The sequence below is a fragment of the Mirounga angustirostris genome, unplaced genomic scaffold, assembly GCF_029215605.1.
Source record: "Mirounga angustirostris isolate CCGP_5_RB_7025 unplaced genomic scaffold, mMirAng1.0.hap1 SCAF_1, whole genome shotgun sequence".
NCBI classification, from domain to species: domain Eukaryota; kingdom Metazoa; phylum Chordata; class Mammalia; order Carnivora; family Phocidae; genus Mirounga; species Mirounga angustirostris.
The window spans coordinates 192,278,888-192,293,528 of record NW_026991709.1 but is presented as its reverse complement, the minus strand read 5'-3'; the positions used below and the strand labels follow the sequence as shown (position 1 = coordinate 192,293,528).

Sequence of the window (14,641 nt, the reverse complement as noted above, 5' to 3'; positions counted from 1 at the left end):
ACCTACTGTGTGTCACTGATCTATTCACCAGCCTGATCATATTTGATCGTATTCTTTTTTTTTAATCTTTTTCTTTTTCTTCTTTTTTCTTTCTTTCCCATCCCCCCCCACCCCCGCCCCGGTTTCAGCTCTCTTCTGATTTCTTTGCTGTATATTTCTCTGGGGACGTTGTTACCCTATTAGCATTTTGTTCTCTCATTCATCTGTTCTCCTCTGGACAAAATGACAAGACAGAAAAACTCACCTAAAAAAAAAAAAAAAAGAACAAGAGGCAGTACTGACTGCCAGGGACATAATCAATATGGACATTAGTAAGATGTCAGAACTAGAGTTCAGAATGACGATTTTAAAGATACTAGCTGGGACTGAAAAAAGCATGGAAGTTATTAGAGAAACCGTTTCTGGAGAAATAAAAGAACTAAAATCTGACCAAGTCGAAATCAAAAAGGCTATTAATGAGGTGCAATAAAAAATGGAGGCTCTAACTGCTAGGATAAATGAGGCAGAAGAGAGAATCAGTGATATAGAAGACCAAATGATGGAAAATAAAGAAGCTGAGAAAAAGAGAGATAAACAACTACTGGATCATGAGGGCAGCATTCAAGAGATAAGCGATACCATAAGACAAAACAACATTAGAATAATTGGGATCCCAGAGGAAGAAGAAAGAGAGAGAGGGGCAGAAGGTATATTGGAGCAAATTATAGCAGAGAACTTCCCTAATTTGGGGAAGGAAACAGGCATCAAAATCCAGGAGGCACAAAGAACGCCCCTGAAAATCAATAAAAATAGGTCAACACCCCGACATCTAATAGTAAAACTTACAAGTCTCAGAGACAAAGAGAAAATCCTGAAAGCAGCTCGGGACAAGAGGTCTGTAACCTACAATGGTAGAAACATTAGATTGGCAACAGACCTATCCAAAGGGACCTGGCAGGCCAGAAAGGACTGGCATGATATATTCAGATCACTAAACGAGAAAAATATTCAGCCAAGAATCCAGCTAGGCTGTCATTGAAAATAGAAGGAGAGATAAAAAGCTTCCAGGACAAACAAAAACTAAAGGGATTTGCAAACACAAAACCAGCCCTACAAGAAATCTTGAAAGGGGTCCTCTAAGCAAAGAGAGAGCCTGAAAGCAACATAGATCAGAAAGGAACACAGACAATATACAGGAAGAGTCACCTTACAGGCAATACAATGGCACTAAATTCCTATCTTTCAATAGTTACCCTGATGTAAATGGGCTAAATGCCCCAATCAAAAGACACAGGGTATCAGGTTGGATAAAAAAGCAAGACCCATCAATATGCTGCCTGCAAGAGACTCTTTTTAAACCCAAAGACACCTCCAGATTGAAAGTGAGGGGGTGGAAAACCATTTACCATGCCAATGGACACCAAAAGAAAGTTAGGGTGGCAATCCTTTTATCAGACAAATTAGATTTTAAACCAGACTATAATAAGAGATGAAGAAGGACACTATATCCTACTTAAAAGGTCTATCCAAAAAGAAGATCTAACAACCGTAAATATCTATGCTCCTAACATGGGGGCAGCCAATTATATAAGCCAATTAATAACAAAAGCAAAGAAACACATCAACAACAATACAATAATAGTGGGGGACGTTAACACCCCCCTCACTGAAATGGACAGATCAGCTAAGCAAACGATCAACAAGGAAATAAAGACTTTAAAGGACACACTGGACAAAATGGACTTCACAGATATATTCAGAACATTCCGTCCCAAAGCAACAGAATACACATTTTTTCCTAGTGCCCATAGAACATTCTCCAGAATAGATCACATCCTAGGTTATAAATCAGGTCTCAACCAGTACCAAAAGACTGGGATCATTTCCTGAGTATTTTGGGACCACAATGCTTTGAAACTAGAACTAAGACACAAAAAGAAGTCAGAAAGAACTCAAATACATGGAGGTTACAGAGCATCCTACTAAAGAATGAATGGGTCAACCAGGAAATTAAAGAAGAATTTAAAAAATTCATGGAAACAAATGAAAATGAAAACACAACTTCAAAATCTTTGGGATGCAGCAAAGGCAGTCCTAAGAGGAAAGTATATAGCAATACAAGCCTTTCTCAAGAAACAAGAAAGCTCTCAAATACACAACCTAACCCCACACCTAAAGGAGCTGGAGAAAGAACAGCAAATAAAACCTAAACCCAGCAGGAGAAGAGAAATAATAAAGATCAGAGCAGAAATCAATGAAATAGAAACCAAAAGAACAGTAGAACAGATCAATGAAACTAGGAACTGGTTCTTTGAAAGAATTAACAAGATTGATAAACCCCTGGCCAGACTTCTCAAAACGAAAAGACAAACGACCCAAATAAAAAAATCATGAATGAAAGAGGAGAGATCACAACCAACAACAAAGAAATACAAACAATTATGAGCAGCTATATGCCGGCAAATTAGATAATCTGGAAGAAATGGATGCATTCCTAGAGATGTATCAACTACCAAAACTGAACCAGGATGAAATAGAAAACCTGAACAGACCTATAACCACTAAGGAAATTGAAGCAGTCATCAAAAGTCTCCCAACAAACAAGAACCCAGGGCCAGATGGCTTCCCAGGGGAATTCTACCAAACATTTCAAGAAGAATTAACACCTATTCTTCTGAAACTGTTCCAAAAAATAGAAATGGAAGGAAAACTTCCAAACTCGTTTTATGAGGCCACCATTACCTTGATCCCAAAACCAGACAAAGACCCCATCAAAAAGGAGAATTACAGACCAATATCCCTGATAAACATGGATACAAAAATTCTCACCAAAATACTACCAATAGGATCCAACAGTACTTAAAAAGGATTATTCACCACAACCAAGAGGGATTTATTCCTGGGCTGCAAGGTTGGTTCAACATCCGCAAATCAATCAATGTGATACAACACATTAATAAAAGAAAGAAAAAGAACCATATGATCTTCTCAATAGATGCAGAAAGAGCATTTGACAAAGTACAGCATCCTTTCTTGATCAAAACTCTTCAGAGTATAGGGATAAAGGGTAGATACCTCAAGATCATAAAAGCCATCTATGAAAAACCCACAGAGAGTATCATTCTCAATGGGGAAAAACTGAGAGCTTTTTCCCTAAGGTCAGGACCACGGCAGGGATGTCCACTATCACCACTGCTAGTCAACATAGTATTAGAAGTCCTAGCCACAGCAATGACAACAAAAAGAAATAAAAGGCATCCAAATCGGCAAAGAAGAAGTCAAACTCTCACTCTTTGCAGATGATATGATACTTTATGTGGAAAACCCAAAAGATTCCACCCCAAAACTGCTAGAACTCATACAGGAATTCAGTCAAGTGGCAGGATATAAAATCAATGCACAGAAATCAGTGGCATTCCTATACACCAACAACAAGACAGAAGAAAGAGAAATTAAGGAGTCGATCCCATTTACAACTGCACCCAAAACCATAAGATACCTAGAAATAAATCTAACCAGAGGCAAAGGATCCGTACTCAGAAAACTATAAAATACTCATGAAAGAAATTGAGGAAGACACAAAGAAATGGAAAAACGTTCCATGCTCATGGATTGGAAGAACAAATATGGTGAAGATGTCAATGCTACCTAGAGGAATCTACACATTTAATGCAATCCCTATCAAAATACCATCCACTTTTTTCAAAGAAATGGAACAAATAATCCTAAAATTTGTATGGAACCAGAAAAGACCCCGCATAGCCAGAGGAATCTTGAAAAAGAAAAGCAAAGCTGGCGGCATCACAATTCCGGACTTCCAGCTCTATTACAAAGCTGTCATCATCAAGACAATATGGTACTGGCACAAAAACAGACACATAGATCAATGGAACAGAAGAGAGAGCCCAGAAATGGACCCTCAACTCTATGGTCAACTCATCTTTGACAAAGCAGGAAAGAATGTCCAGTGGAAAAAAGACAGTCTCTTCAACAAATGGTGTTGGGAAAATTGGACAGCCACATGCAGAAGAATGAAACTGGACCATTTCCTTATGCCACACACAAAAATTGACTCAAAATGGTTGAAAGACCTCAATGTGAGACAGGAGTCCATCAAAATCCTAAAGGAGAACACAGACAGTGACCTCTTCGACCTCAGCTGCAGCAACTTCTTCCTAGAAACATCGCCAAAGGCAAGGGAAGCAAGGGCAAAAATGAACTATTGGGACTTCATCAAGATAAAATCTTTTGCACAATAAAGGAAACAGTCAACAAAACCAAAAGACAACCAACACAATGGGAGAAGATATTTGAAATGACATATCAGATAAAGGGCCAGTATCCAAAATCTATAAAGAACTTATTAAACTCAACACCCAAAGAACAAAGAATCCAATCAAGAAATGGGCAGAAGCCATGAACAGACATTTTTCCAAAGAAGACATCCAAATGGCCAACAGACACATGAAAACGTGCTCAACATCGCTTGGCATCAGCGAAATCCAAATCAAAACTTCAGTGAGATACCACCTCACACCAGTCAGAATGGCTAAAATTAACAAGTCAGGAAACGAACAGATGTTGGCGGGGATGCGGAGAAAGGGGAACCCTCCTACACTGTTGGTGGGAATGCAAGCTGGTGCAGCCACTCTGGAAAACAGTATGGAGGTTCCTCAAAAAGTTGAAAATAGAGCTACCATACAACCCAGGAATTGCACTACTGGGTATTTTCCCCAAAGATACAAATGTAGGAATCTGAAGGGGTACGTGCAACCTGATGTTTATAGCAGCAATGTCCACAATAGCCAAACTATGGGAAGAGCCAAGATATCCATCAACAGATGAATGGATAAAGAAGATGTGGTATATATATGCAATGGACTATTATGCAGCCATCAAAAGGAATAAGATCTTGCCATTTGCAATGACGTGGATGGAACTGGAGGGTATAATGCTGAGTGAAATAAGTCAATCAGAGAAAGACACGTATCATATGACCTCACTGATATGAGGAATTCTTAATCTCAGGAAACAAACTGAGGGTTGCTGGAGTCATGGGGTAGGAGGGATGGGGTGGCTGGGTGATAGACATTGGGGAGGGTATGTGCTATGGTGAGCGCTGTGAATTGTGTAAGACTGATGAATCACAGACCTGTACCTCTGAAACAAATAATACATTATATGTTAAAAAAAAGAAGAAGATAGTAGTAAGGGAAAAATGAAGGGGGGGAGGAAATTGGAGGGGGAGACGAACCATGAGAGACTATGGACTCTGAGAAACAAACTGAGGGTTCTAGAGGGGAGGGGGGTGGGAGGATGGGTTAGCCTGGTGATGGGTATTAAAGAGGGCACGTATTGAATGGAGCACTGGTGTTATACACAAACAATGAATTATGGAACACTACATCAAAAACTAATGATGTAATGCATGGTAATTAACATAACATAATAAAAGAAAAAGAAGTGAGAAACCATCAGTGTATGTGCCAACGCACGCTATGAAAGGAAATGGAAGGCAATAAATGTAAGAAATGCTCTACACGAGTCAACACATGCAAGATAGTCAAACTTGGGTTCGTGAAGAGAGGCTGTGCGTAACAGCATTTGGGAAAGACAATCAATATGGCTTTTGGCTTATTAATAAAAGTCAGCATCACAGTGTTGCAAGGAAGCTTAATGTTCAAGCTCTGAGGCTGTTGTTGGTTCATGGTGGTACTTGGGAAATTCCAAAAGCAGTTCCAGAAGGGGGAGGTTTAGGCACCAAGACTCTAGACTTATTAAAGCCTTTAATGGACAAGTGAAAGAAGCAGAACTAACCTCTTGGTTCAACCCTCTTCATTTGGCTTTCCCATTTGATATCAAAAAAACTTCCTAGGTTTCTGAAGACTTTTCTCTGGCTAGAAAGGGGATCTAAGTGGGGCAAGATCTAGGCCCTCTAGGACTTAGGTCTGAACTCACAGTGAGAACTTGAAACAAAATAAAGAATGAGCTCATTGGATAAGTGATTTGCCAGTGTGCCTGGAGATATTCATTTTTCTCCATATTTTTCCATTGGCTTCTTGGCAATCAGTAGAGACTCCAAAATGCTGCTTGAATTTGACAAAGTTCAAACAGCAGCGTTTCTTTACTGAGAGCTTACTACATGCTAGGCACTGCGATGTGCCCTTCTCCATCTAGACCTCATCGCAACTGCAAGGTCTGAACCAGTGCTCCTAGTAACATTGTGGTAGGAAATCGAGGCCCAGAGACCCGCTATCTCATCCAAGGTGACCCAGCCCATAAACAGAAGGCACAGCCTAGTATCCAGGGCTCTCTGAGTCTTAGCCATGTCCATGAGACCACACTGCCACAAACATATGCATGGTGCCAGTTAAGGAGATCTAAGAACATTGTCGCCCTTGGCTTACATGTTGAAATGAAAACACTGCTCTGGTAGACATGTTTTGTGGAAATTTACCAGTATCAAAATAAAAGCCTTCTTTTTAAGTAAAACTCCATTGGGGTAAAGTTTGAGTTAGATTTCTAAAATTTATTTCAAATTACCCAACACATATTTGAACTTCCTTTCAGATGGTGATGTTAAAAAATACTGGTGCAACAACTACTCTTAAGGATCCTGATATTATCTTTTATATTCTTATAAGTATGTAGTATGAGACAAGGCCTGATACATAATACAATGTAAAACAGTATGTGATGCAGAGGGAAGTTGGTTTGAACACTTAGCCTGTGATTTAAGATCCCCCAGGGAAGCAACTGTTCTACCCCAAATGACAATAATTTAAGTATCTAATGCTCTCAAGGAAAAAAAGAAGTATCACTATTGTTTTGCAATTAGTTAAAAACACTTTAAAATGAAGTATATTATTACAACAGTGGGGGTGGAAACAGAACAAATCAGTCTACTAATTGCCTACATTTGATTCCTCTTGATTCCAGTTACAGTCCTATTTGACTCTGTGACACTGGTGAGTGGATGATTATGTCATCTACAAAAGAAGAAAATGGCCTCAGTGCACAGGAAGTCTCTCAAGGGCTTTTAAAAATTTCAACAGCTGAACCCTTCCTGCCTTATGCCTACACTCATTGCAAAAGCATCACAACTGGTCACCCAGCCACCAGGCCCTCTCCAGGCCATCACTTCCGCCACATGAGCTGTTGGAGTGACATTTTTTTTAAGTCCCAAACTGACTGTGTTGCCTCACTACTTGGAAACCTTCCCAGGAATCGGTCTGGCTGGATCACGTGGCCTTTATTTCCACTCGGCGCCCTTCATATGGTTTTACTGCATGTCCCTCCTCCCAGCCTAGTTTTCCAAAGGGCAGCACTCAAATCCTGTGGCTCTTTTAACTCAGGGCTGGGCAAACTGTCTGTCATACAGCAGGCAATTAAAGAAGCTGAAGGAAGGAATAAGAACTCAACTTAGGGACTGTCTTAGCTTCAAAGGAAAGGAAATAAAATTAAGTATGCATGTTAACATCCAGAAGGTGTCAGAGCCATTTGGTAAGTAGGTTGATTCACTCTAAGCACTTGTACTATTGACTGGGCATCGATGACAAAAAAAATCAGCAAGCACTATAATGTTTTTAAGTGTTATTGATGATTCAATACTACAAAATATTTCTCCGTCAATCACAAAACTAATTTAACTGTCAGCCACGCAGGGCCAGATGTCAAAAACATGTGTTAAAAGGCCCTAATATGCCATGATCTACTTGATTAACAACTAACTTGCAGAAATTCCAACAATGTGTTCTTGTTTTAGTCTTATTTGCATTGGCAAGTGTTTCTTGTGCACTCATCTGGCTCTGCACAGGTCTAATCTATTTGTGCTTTATCACTGAGCGGGAACTGAATTACAGCAGCCTCCGGCTCTGCTAACTGCCTTTCTCAACTGCTTATCTGCTATGTGGCTACAGCAAGGCTTGGCGAGACCAGCTTTATAAATACTGTGGGTTCCGTCTCTTGAGCTTCTGTGTGTCAATCCTAGAACTAAGTCATACTCAATCTTAACTTGCTATGTGGCATTATTTTTTGCACTGTGAATAAGTATATAAATTCTTAGAAACTAAAAGGAATAACACATTCCCCAGAAGGTCATAATTCAAGTGGAATGGTGAATAGTGCCTAATAGGTTCTATTCATCAGCCAAATGACAGAAAATAATTAGATGTTCTTATGAGTCCATGATTTTTAATTAATCATTTTATTTTTTGTATATCTTGTTCCAGGGGATCTGTTCAATTAAATGTGATAAAACTGGAACTTGTGAGGGAAGGGCCGTTAAAGGCGATTGTGATGCTGTCAAAAGCACAATTATCAGAAGGTTTGAGTTTCAGTCCCATTCCATCACCCGTGAGCTGAGTGGCCTTGGGATAGTCCAGAGGAGGCAACAAAGTTCCAACATAGGGCCAACTTAGACAAATCAAAAGTGGCTTCCTGGAGCACTGGGTTGAGAAGTTAGCATGCACCATGGTCTATCCATGACATCCACGTAGCACATAGAAATGGGGAATAGTGCTGCATCTGTCCAAAATTTTCATTTCTGGGCAAGTCATTTCACCTCACTAAGGCCATTTCCCATCTTTAAAATGGAAAAGCATAAGTTTGGTGTTTCTCAAAGTATGGTCATTTAACCACTTTCATCAGAATCACTGGGCATACTTTTAAAAATCACAGGTTCCTTGGCCCCATGGCAAAGCAACTGAATCAGCATCACTAGGAAATGGGACCCAGGAGACTGTATTTTAAGAAGCTCCCTAGATGATAAGATTATTTGGATACACACAGAAGTTTGATACTGGAATAAATACTTAAAAGCAATCTATTATTCTTTGTCCCATGATAAAGAACCTTGCCAGTTCCTATCCAATATTTTTGTCTGTGCTTTTCAAATACACTAACATTCTGATTTTGTCACTTTTTGAAAATTCCCTTCAAATAAATTGACCTGTGTTTGCTTTTATTCTTCATTACTATGAAAGGCTAAAAGTCAGATGCAAATAAGGTTTGAAAACTAAGAGCTCACACAAAGCTGGCCTACCTCACATTTGGCTTGAGCATCATAATACTTTAAAACCTGAACTTGAATGGTTTGGGGTAGGTCAAGGACTCTGCAGCTTGCCACGGTTGCCAGCAGTCCCTACTGCCTCACACCAAACCCACTTCCCTCATTTTTGTTCTCTGCCTGGCTCTTCAAAGTATCTAACTACTCAACTCCTCATCTATTGCCTAATTCAGATTCCATGTGCCTGAGATTGTGGATCAGCAAACTGAATAATTATTATCAAGGTAGTTCCAAAGAGAATGGAACTTAGAGGTCAGCTAATTTAAATGTGCATTTTGAAAATAATGTACTAAGAGAAGAGTCTTGCCCCACGTGATGCAACTCTCAAGTGGTGGCATGAATATGAGGGGGGCAGACTCCCACAGACCTCAACCTTCCTTCGCAGTAGTCCCCTCATTCTCAAAGGAAGTGCTTAAATAAAAGGAACAGTTTCAGATTTGGGGATTCTTCGGGTATTTAAACTAGAATAAATCAAATCTTAATAGAGCCGGGGGAAAAAAATGATAAAATCCTGCCAAGAATCCATGACATGGAAAAATTATATGGTATATGTTTACTTCTGTAAAGTTGCAGAAAGAAATTGAGAGGTAGTGATGGAATGACATCATATCACTCAAAAACTGCAAACAGGATACATACTCATTAATAGTTTTCAAACCAACATTCCCTCATTCAAATTTTTACAAAGAAAATTACTACATAGAGTTTCAGTAATAAATTCTTAAAAATTTAAAAAAAGAGTATTTTTCCTGAAGAATCATCTTATTTATTCTTTTATGTTTTCAAGTAAAATCTTATATCTTTATAATATTAAAGTTATAATGTTATCATTTCTATCTAGCCATAGAATTACAGCTCTTCCTTTTAGCATCTCTATTTTTTTATGTAGTGCAGTGATTCTCAGACTAGAGTGAACATCACAATGACTGGATGTTCACTCCAGGAACTCACTAAAGTGCAGAATCCCAAGCCCTCCCAAAGTTCTGATTTAGTAGGTATAGATAGAGTCTAATAATTCAGATTTTCAACAGGCACCTCCTGGTGATTCTGACGTAGAAGTCAAAGAAGCCTTCTTTAAGATACATTGGCTTAAAAAAAAAAAATCTGTGGGCCATTTAGTCTAATGCCTTCCATTCCACAAATTTGAGGTGCTGGGAAAGAGAGTTACTTGCCAAGGTCATCCAGTTAGTTAGTGGCAGGGCTGGGACTAGCTCCTACCTAAGTCTCCTTCTATTTGACTTCATTACTACAGTTTATAGACTATGATAATGGGGAATATAGGAGACAGGCAGTCTAGCTCCCAAGTCCACATCCATGACTACTGTGTAATACAGCTTCTCAGGAAACTGAACTCCCAGAAGAGGAGGAATTAAATCTGCAGAAAGTAAAGAACATTCTAGCCTAGGTAATAGTGTGTGCAAAGGGTCTGAGAAAGGAGGGAGCATGGCAGATTTGAAGATCTAGGCCAGCATAGCCAGAATAGACAGAATGAGGGAAGAGAGATGGGGGATGAGGCTGGGAAAGAAGGAAGGAAAGAAGAAAAAAGAGGGAAGGTAGAGGAAGGTAGAGAGGGAATAGTGAAGGAGGGAGAGAAGAAGAACAAGAAGGAGAAAGGGAAAGAGGGTGGGAGGATGGGAAGGAAAGAGGAGTAAAGCAAGCAGGCAGAGAGGTAGCTGATCGGATATGAGCCATATCGGATGAAGGGATGGAACATATGTGCCAGGTTAAGGATTTCAGTTTTTATCATCCTAAGAACAGTAACAAGCTAGTGAAGGTTTTTAAGCAGGTCCAAATGTGATGTAATCAGGTTTGCATTTCAAGGCTCTCCTGGTTTTTTTAATGTGCCAAGTATACTGAGGAGGGTTAACATGGGAGTGGGAGGTCTAGCTGGAACAGAGGGTAGTGTGAGCACATGGAAAAAAGCGAGCATATTTAAATACATTTAGATCATCTCTTCCTCCCCACACTTCCCTAAATCCTGACACCCCCATTTTTCAGCCCAAGCTCACCTTTTCTGACAAAGCCTCTTCAAGTGTTGCTAGTGCAGTATCCGTATTACTGGAATCCGTCTGCAAGGACTTTACTCTGTCTTTCAGGTTGGTTAGTTGTTTGTCTTTATCTCTAAGCTGTTCTTGCAAGTTTTCAATCTGAAAATAAAGATCACCATATTTAATGCATATGTTATTACAGATCCAAGGCCAAGATTCCTGAAGTGGACATGTTTTTAAAAAATAGACCCCAGGCTATGGACATTGTCAGCATTGAGGTTACACTGACTTAGAATCAAGGCCATTTTGATGAGACCTCATCCTTCCATGTAATTCAACTTTGTATTTAAATGGAGGTAGTCTGCTCTATAGAGATGAGCAGACTATCTCCTTCCATACTGATGCAAGCCCTTCAGACATGTAAGCATTGCTATTTCTACCTATTTCTATCCTTCCTACCAGATTAGTCCACAATCTAATCTTCGTACAATGAATCAGAGAAATACATACACAGGATTTTTTCATTCAATGAAAAGACATGTATTGGGTGCCCATTCTGCAACAAGCACCATATCAATATATGGCAGAACCTATGTAGTCATTCACTCACTCCTTTATTCAGTATTAAACTTCGTGATATGCCAAATGTTGTCAAGTGGCTGTTTCAAAGTAACCACACGAAAAGCCAAGTAGGTTATCATCAGTAGACTGTTAATGGGAAGAACTTGTGATATAAATCAAATGTAACAAGTACTAAACACTCCATTTGGCAACTAAGTCATGTGCTGGCAACCAACCAGCCACTTTTATCCACTATCTGCAGCCTGAAATAAACACGCCAAATAGCTGATTATAACGCCTGCCCACGAGCAGCAGCAAGGACCTTTCCCGGGCATTGCATACATTATCATTCATGTTTTTATTCTCTGCTTTCAAACCATGTATTTCTTATCTCAGGATTAAAAAAAGCCCACTGTACAAACAATTTATTTGTATTAAGGGTTTTAAAGTGACAAGTAAAAAAAGCAGTACAACTCTAAGATAAGTCCATTCAAAATATTTGTATTCTGCACCCAGGCTTTCACAGGAAGTCATTCCAAATGCATGTTTAACAATGTGTGACTTAAACAAATTTTTGGATTATTTGATTCATTTAGCATAAATCTGGAATGCAACACAAATAATGACAGTCAAAGCAATAACGAGAGGAGAAGAGGGTAACAGTGGAGGTGGCAGTGGTAACAGCAGGAAAATAGCTCTGAATGCAAAAGCAAAGACCCTGCTGACCCTCAACTGGCAGGACATGGGACTTGGCTAATTTTTCCAATGGCTACAGGGATTTGAACTAATAGAGATGGACTTTTTCCTTTTCCTTCCTTCCCTCCTTCCTTCCTTCTTTCCTTCCTTCCTTGCTTCTTTCTCCCTTCCTTCTTCCTTCTTTCCTTTTTTTTTTCCCCCACCAATGCATCTTTTTAATAAGACATGTTTTCTGCCTTGAGACAGACATCCTGGAACTCAAGTTATAGTCAAATAATTAGGCTTCTCCTTCATCCAAAATGCAGTGTATTCCTGCCCACCTACCACTGTGAGAATTCACTGTAACTTCATGGAAAACACAGGAACTCAAAAGGCATAATCATCTGCAGTCAAAACAAAGGTTTTCTCCATTCCAGACAAGTGTTTGTGAGGTTACACAACACCATAAATAAATAGATGGCTGAACAAGAATATGGATGGTTACATATCAGAATGATACTCATTATATAAAAGAAGCCAACAGCTGAGAGGACTGGCTCTTCAAAGAGAGTGTGTGTTATTACTGTGAGTACACCCACACCCACGGATACATTTGTGTATGCGAATATGTGTAAATCCCTGGTGGTTCCAAGCAAACTGATTAGGCACCCTGTCACCCTGTGAGACAGTGCCCTGGATAGGACAGAGGATACGTTCTCTCAGGGCATCAGCCCTAGGGCAGTGATAGGCACTGATTTCAAGGGACTTTGGGCACTGGAAACAGAGGCTAAATAAGACTGACTAGGAGCCTGTGAGAGGCTCCTTGGAGCGTCCCCAAATCACTGAGAGGACTGAAGAAGTTAGGACCAGGGTTCTACCAGTATGCAGGTAATATAACACTTTGTATTTTCTGGTTTTCTGATAGTAGCCATCCTAAAGGGTATGAGATGGTGTCTCCTTAGAGTTTTGATTTTCATTTCCCTCATGACTAATGATGTTGAATGATCTTTTCATGTGCTTACTAGCCATCTGTATATCTTCTTTTCTTCTCTTTTCTTTTTTTTTTTTTTATTATGTTATGTTAGTAACCACCCCAAAACTGCTAGAACTCATACAGGAATTCAGTCAAGTGGCAGGATATAAAATCAATGCACAGAAATCAGTGGCATTCCTATACACCAACAACAAGACAGAAGAAAGAGAAATTAAGGAGTCGATCCCATTTACAATTGCACTGAAAACAGTAAGATAACTAGGAATAAATCTAACCAAAGAGGCAAAGGATCTGTACTCAGGAAACTATAAAATACTCATGAAAGAAATTGAGGAAGACACAAAGAAATGGAAAAACGTTCCATGCTCATGGGCTGGAAGAACAAATATGGTGAAGATGTGAATGCTACCTAGAGCAATCTACACATTTAAAGCAATCCCTATCAAAATACCAGCCACTTCTTTCAAAGAAATGGAACAAATAATCCTAAAATTTGTATGGAACCAGAAAAGACCCCAGATAGCCAGAGGAATGTTGAAAAAGAAAAGCAAAGCTGGCAGCATCACAATTCTGGACTTCCAGCTCTATTACAAAGCTGTAATCATCTGTATATCTTCTTGAGAGAAATGCCTATTCAAGCCATTTGCCCATTTTTGAATCACATTGTTTGATTTGTTGTTGTTGTTGTTGTTGAGCTTTAGGAATTCTTTATATATTCTGCATATTAATTGGTTGTCACATATACAATTTATAAATATTTTGTCCAATTCTGTGGCTTGCCTTTTTACTCTGCTGATACTCTTTTGATGTGTAAATTCCCCCATTAATACTGCCTTCTCTACATTCCATAAGTTTTGGTACATTGCACTTCTTTTGTTTTCATTCACCTTTAAGTATTTTTTCATTTCTCTTGTGATCTGTTTTAATCCATTCATTTTTTAAAAGTGTGTTGTTTAATTTCAATAAATTTGCAAAATTTCCAGTTTTTCTGTTACTGATTTCTAACTTCATCCTTTTGTGGTTAGAGAAGATACTTTCTATGATATCCATCTTTTTTTTTTAAGATTTTATTTATTTGACAGAGAGAGACACAGTGAGAGAGGGAACACAAGCACGGGGAGTAGGAGAGGGAGAAGCAGACTTCCCCACGGAGCAGGGAGCCTGATGTGGGGCTCGATCCCAGGACTCTGGGATCATGACCTGAGCTGAAGGCAGACACTTAATGACTGAGCCACCCAGGCGCCCCTCTATGATAACCATCTTTTAAAATCTATTGAGACATAATGTGTGGGCTATCATATGGTCTAGCCTGGGGAATGTTCCATGTGCACTTGAGAAGAATGCTCATGCTGTCATTGTTGGATAGAGTGTTCTGAC

The 14,641-nt window shown here is 39.3% G+C and overlaps 1 protein-coding gene across 1 annotated transcript in view; it reads right to left on the bottom strand.

Moving 5' to 3' along the window:
• Window positions 1–14,641, bottom strand: part of ERC2 (ELKS/RAB6-interacting/CAST family member 2) — an 832,212-nt gene that overhangs the window by 346,538 nt on the left and 471,033 nt on the right. Inside the window, exon 8 of the mRNA XM_064593283.1 lies at window positions 11,056–11,193. Within this exon, the coding sequence (XP_064449353.1) occupies window positions 11,056–11,193 (138 nt within the window). The remainder of the gene's footprint in view (window positions 1–11,055; window positions 11,194–14,641) is intronic.